The following is a 6413-nucleotide window of genomic DNA, read 5'->3' on the forward strand; positions in this document are numbered from 1 at the left end:
TGGTAAGCGCAGTAACAAGGATTAAGTTAGAAGAGAAAAGACCACACAAGGAGCTTCTAGCAGCATGGCGTTTAAGGACAAGGCCTCGGCGTCGGAGCATCGAGGGCCGCAGTGTCCTTGGAAGCATCTGGAGCCCGGCACGTAATCAGGATGTGACTTTGAATCGAATCACTCTGCCAGAGACCTGAAGCTTTGACCTTGCGCAGCATTAGCAGAGTCTGTGTGGCCAGAGACTCCCACTGCTCAAAGTGATGCCACGCGCCGTCTTCTATCCGGCCAACATTTACATATCAGAACAGACCTACTTAACACACGGGTCACCTACCAAAGCAAATGATATTTAGATTGCTTTTTTTTTTTTTTTTGATAACTTTAATCACACATTGTTTAGTGAATAGGCCCGCTGCCATTAGTTAATTACAGGAATGCCACCAGTACTCTCTGTGTGTGACTGTTCTGTACTATGCCAATTCATCTGTTAATAGTCCATCTGCTCTGAATTCCAATGGGAAACTTAAGATGTTCCATAGCCACACTAGAACCAGTGTGGGCACTAGCACTGCACCCTGACTATGGTCCCGCAAGTCCAGTATGACTACAGCTCAGGATTGATTTTATTCCATTTTAGCTTTATTCAAACAAGAGTGTCATTCTGATACGGAGTCTCATTTTTCAAAAACGCCAGGCCAAAACAGAAATATCAAACGATATAAACAATACATAAAACACAAGTACCATAAAACGTTAAAGCAGCATAAACTCCAAATGATGGTAGTCTCCAAGCCCCGTTACTGTACTGGGTACAGTAGGTCGTGAATGTGTGTTGTGTTATTAGTGTGATTGTTGACCTGGTCGCTGCACCCTGTTACCTCAGGCTGAACGATCGCAGGCAGCAGACCATGGAAATTAGGCCACAGCCTCTAAAACAGGGTCCGTCTTGTGACTGCCAGGCTCGGCGCAGCACACTGTAGATTAGTATGAGATATTAAATTAAATAGTAAATATATGAAAATGCCAACTTGGTTAAGCTCATGCATTTTGAATCAGGGCTGAGCAACTGCTGCATTGTTATCACACACTGTCCCTGTGAATCAGGATTTTTACCACGGATGGATGGATGGATGGATGGATGGATGGATGGATGGGGCTTGCTTGTTCAGTTTCTATGAAAACGACTTTCTATTCTATTTATATTCTTTCCTTCAGATTTATTAAAAAATTATAAATAATAACATCACAAACTATTGTGTATCATATTTCCACTCTGCACTTTTGACAGGTGGTGATTTGTAGCTGTGAGGTTAGGGCAGGTTCAGGGTGGAGGCTGGTTTTGATTGGGCCGTATCTGTTTCCACGCTCCAGTAAGTTGATGAGGAGCAGATCACCAGAGGCGAGAGGAAGATGATACAGTTCCAATCAGACATGTTATCCAAGCTCCCATCTTCTTCGGGGGCATCAGAGCGCTTCTTCCATATGAAGGGGATTAATACGCTTTTAGTCCTTTCCAGATAAAAGTTTTTAAAAGTTTTCACTCCTAGAAAGGGATTTCTTACTATAGGATGTCTATCTGTTGGACACAGTATTAACACTCTCCAGTAAGGGTTGAACTACATGAATAAATGCTTGTTTTTGGCAGAAACGGCAGCAGCCGAATAACTCAACAAAGCTATTCTTAGTCTAGTCTTTGGGTGAGGACTTAGAATGCTGTTTCCATCTACTTAAATGAAGCTACTCAGTAGCAAAGTGGTCATCTATATTTCAGTGTTTTCCCCACCATAGTCACTGGAGGGGGACCGCCCACTTATCACGAATACCTGCTCACTAATTTCCTTGTGAAGAGTAATCTATAAAGATGTATATAAAAAAAAAAGATTTGCTCGAAAAGGACACTTTGTGTAGCTCCATGCATGTTACTTATGTCCTCCAGCACTGTATCGTGATAGGACACATCATAATAAATGTTATAACACAGCGAATGCAGTGTGTTAATAGCTGAAATGCAGTGCTCATTTCCTCTGAAAATCACTTCACAAATTCCACATCGTTGAAAGTTCAAAGGGGGTGAAAGGTGGCCCTCAGGTCTCAGCGCGGGTCGAGACTAGCCTCCTCGCACTTTCATTTGTTGAATGCAGCGTGCTCTGCTGCGTACCCTGTGCTCCGAGGTGATATCATTTGAATAACCACAGTGAAACTGACAACTTGCAAGCGATAGCCGTTTGAACCATAGCCTCTAAAGAAGAAGAGAAACAAGTGAAAGGCACGCAGACCACACCATTACATCTATAAGATTCAGCTCTATATATATGTATTTCTCAATGTCACAAACATGGCAATTTGTACAACAATTAATTAAAACGCCCTATTTTGTTCTTTTTGCGACTGCAATTCTTTCATGTTGCTAGTAGTAGGCTCCGTATGGTCACAGATTACGCCGATATCAATATCAATTCAATATTGTTCATTGCCCTTGTGTATGGCATCAAATTCAGCCCAGACTGAATAATAGATAGATTTATTTATTTTTTTAATGGTAAACATAATAGATGGTGAACTTGTTCCGGAATGATGACTGAATGCCCTCTACACAGCCTCGACACCAGACTTTTACACAGTGGCTGTAATGACCACGACACAATGACCAATAACAACCTCTGCAGTGACCTCTACCAGGGCCGGGTGATAATTCCATGTCATCATTCATCACCTGTCCGTATTTTATCATCCTGATGAACTTACACAGTCATACAGTTACAGAGTGATCTGTAGTCTACATTAACCATGGGTAAATGACCTGAATGTCCTCACGGTATGAGGTCTGAAGAATGGTTCAGTTGAACAGTAGAGAGCAAACCTCAGATGCACTCATTAAAATGGGATTTTAAACATAAGAATTGTGATATGCATCCATTTTTGTCTAAACGTCCACATGACTATCGATTGTACAATATCATTCCATATCATCCAGCTCAAAGCACAAAATAAATTGACCTCTACTCAGCCTCTGGGGCTGTAACTGAATACATCGTTGCATCTTTCCACATCTCCAGCCACAGAGAGGGTGGGCATCAGGTCATCCCAGCAACTGAAGTCTCTCACAAACACAGAAGGCCACTTCAATCTTTGACATGATTGAATAACAAAAAGGTGTGCGCATGATGGACAGAAACGAACCCAAACGTTTTATGGATCAAATAAATGGTTAAGGAATGAATCATTTCGACCAGGAGGACCAGGCTGCAGTGGACGCCGAGAGGGCAACATTACATACAGTAACAAGCACTGTCTAGGTTATGCACTGTCTAACAGCATGCAACCTACAGTATATGATAATAACCTACATATATTATTATTTACATTACACAACTTCACTACGTCAAGCATCTTGCTCAAGGACACTTCAGCATTCTAACAGGAGGAGCCGGGGATCGAACCGACAACCTTCCGTGTACTCCACCAACCATTCTACCTCCTGAGCCACTGCTGCAAATTCTACAAAATTGTTATGGTCACATGGATTAGTCGCATAGATGAATCGAATAATCAATAAATACGTTGATTATTTGATTCTCAAAATAATCTTCAGCTAATGTGTGTGTGGTTTAGTTAGTTTATTTGTGTTACTTGTGTTGCTTGTGTGACTGAGTTATACGATGCAATAGAATACATGTATTGTGTAAAATAAATATAATATGAGCTATTATCAACTTCAATAATATGTGAATGTCTGTTTTATCCCATTTTAAAAACTAAACAGTTATGTTTTAGACTTTTAGGTTTGTGAACATATTGCAACTCCAGGATACGCATCATATGATGGTAGGGGTACCTACAGTACGATACTACATTTTACATTTGTTTTAGAGCTGATTGGTTGCAATGATTAATAAAATAAATAGATTCGTTGATTCAAAAAATGATCCCCAGCTGCAGCCCTGGTGTGTGGTTTAGCTTGTGTGTTGCTGAAGGAGACACTGAGTTATGTATTTGGCACTATAGCCTCCTCATCCATTACCCATCCTTTATGGGAGGCAGACATGTTTGGACACTAGAGACAATTTCGTAAAGCGGCTCCAGTCAGGACGACATGTAGGAACAAGCGTGAGACGCTCCTGCTGGCGTGCAGGGGGATGACGACTACATACCTCCATGGTAGTTTGCTGGTGCGATCACCACCCCCTTGGTGTCTGTTTTAGGGGAGTTCTGGCCGTACGTGCCATCGTCGTTGCTCATCATCTGGACGGGGTTCCCCCGGGAGTCCAGCACGGTGGCGTTCACCGTGGCGCTGACGTGGTCGTCCTTGCTGAGGGTCTTGTCGGCTCGGATGGAGAAGACGCACCGGGGCAGGACGAGCATCACCAGGGCGGCAGCAAGACGACGGCGTGGGCTGGCGGAGCTCCACCTCTGGGGCATCTTCGGACTTCTCGGAGGCGCTGGTTCCAATGTTTTACATCCAAGCTGAGGGGAAAAAAAATAAAAATACGGCTCCAGACGATGATCTGTACCCTAAAAAAAAACCATGGAGGGCTGTTTCTTCTGCTTGTTCCTCAGGTAGGGTGTGTTTCAGCGTCCCGTCAGAAGAAACATGCTGTCCTCCTCACACCCACCAGCGTGGTCATTCTACACGACCTGAGGGAGATTCGAGATTTCAAAATACTTTATTTGTCAAATGACAAGAGGGCAACTCCAAAGGCTGTGTAAAGCAAAGTAGTCAAAATAATAATAAAATCAAAATCATAAAATAAAAAAAATATATAAGTGAAACATAAGCAAAAAAAACATAATATGAGCAAACAATTTATAGCAGATGTATGTATGTCGACGTAGGTATGTAGCAGCAGATTATAGTAGGCGGCATTGTTGCATGTAGAAATAGGGGTGGGGGTACAATCACAGTGTGCAGTAGAGGAATACAGTGAAAAGGTTTTTGTACAATGATAGATAGATAGAGAGAGATGGAGATAGAGAGACGGACAGATCTAGATGGATGATAGAGACAGACAGACAGACAGACAGACAGATAGATAGATAGATAGATAGATAGATAGATAGATAGATAGATAGATAGATAGATAGATAGATAGATAGATAGAAAAACTGGCAATATGCAATATTCCTAAAAAAAAAAAGAAAAATGGCTTGGCAAAACAGAATAAACGAAAATGTAAAAAAAACATTAAAATGAATAATAATAAAAAATGTCAACAATATATAACGACTAGAGAGATGTCGAATATGTTATTTTAGAACCGATTCGGTGATGTTTATCATGCAGATGAGGAGGACCGGTCCAGCCGCAGCAACATCTGTAGAACAATAAGCGTCTTCACGGCACCGCGGGCGGGCAGCAGGAGACTCAGCCTGGATCACATCACATCCCAACACACCCAACACACCCAACACACCCAACACACCCAACACACCCAACACACCCAACACACCCAACACACCCACGGACCCGGCATCCCGCGAGACCGTAGCGCCACACACCCTGCGACACGTCCCCGGTTCGGGTGCCGCTCGTTACGGATGTTTCATTTTGGCCGCAAGTCAACGCTGCCTCCGCGTTTGTGTCCGCGACATAAATACAACCCCGCGGCCGCCGCCATACGTGGCCTGACAGTGTGTTCAGAAACACGGCCTACCTTCTCCATGAGGCGGACGCTGTTTGAAGGGAGGTGTGTTGAAGAGAAAGGGGTTTTATTCCGGTATTCCGTGGCCTTCGGTGCCGGACAGCAGAGGACTGACACGGTGTCTCTAGCTCCCGTTCCGCTCCAGTCGGAACGCACTGCGCAGGCGCGGGGAGGGGGGGGGGGGGCGGCGCGTGCGGTCTAGTTGAGGAAGCGCGAGCTGAGATCTGCCTCTCTCTCTCCCTCTGTTATCTCTACGTATCTCCCTCTGTTATCTCTATGTATCTCCCTCTGTTATCTCTATGTATCTCCCTCTGTTATCTCTATGTATCTCTCCCTCTGTTATCTCTACGTATCTCCCTCTGTTATCTCTATGTATCTCCCTCTGTTATCTCTATGTATCTCCCTCTGTTATCTCTATGTATCTCCCTCTGTTATCTCTATGTATCTCCCTCTGTTATCTCTATGTATCTCTCCCTCTGTTATCTCTACGTATCTCCCTCTGTTATCTCTATGTATCTCCCTCTGTTATCTCTATGTATCTCCCTCTGTTATCTCTATGTATCTCCCTCTGTTATCTCTATGTATCTCCCTCTGTTATCTCTACGTATCTCCCTCTGTTATCTCTATGTATCTCCCTCTGTTATCTCTACGTATCTCCCTCTGTTATCTCTATGTATCTCCCTCTGTTATCTCTATGTATCTCCCTCTGTTATCTCTATGTATCTCCCTCTGTTATCTCTATGTATCTCCCTCTGTTATCGCTATGTATCTCCCTCTGTTATC

The 6413-nt window shown here is 43.4% G+C and overlaps 1 protein-coding gene across 1 annotated transcript in view; it reads right to left on the reverse strand.

Annotated features, from left to right (window-relative positions):
* The window catches only part of rnf130 (ring finger protein 130), a 45572-nt gene extending 39796 nt beyond the window's left edge, over positions 1 to 5776 (reverse strand). The window contains exons 1-2 of the mRNA XM_080008498.1: positions 5643 to 5776; positions 4143 to 4626 (exon numbers count right to left, since the gene is read on the reverse strand). Of these exons, the coding sequence (XP_079864624.1) occupies positions 4143 to 4410 (268 nt within the window). The 5' untranslated portion in view covers positions 4411 to 4626; positions 5643 to 5776. The remainder of the gene's footprint in view (positions 1 to 4142; positions 4627 to 5642) is intronic.
* Positions 5777 to 6413: the final 637 nt, after the last annotated feature.

Source organism: Zeus faber, assembly GCF_960531495.2.
Source record: "Zeus faber genome assembly, chromosome: 10".
Lineage (NCBI taxonomy): Eukaryota > Metazoa > Chordata > Actinopteri > Zeiformes > Zeidae > Zeus > Zeus faber.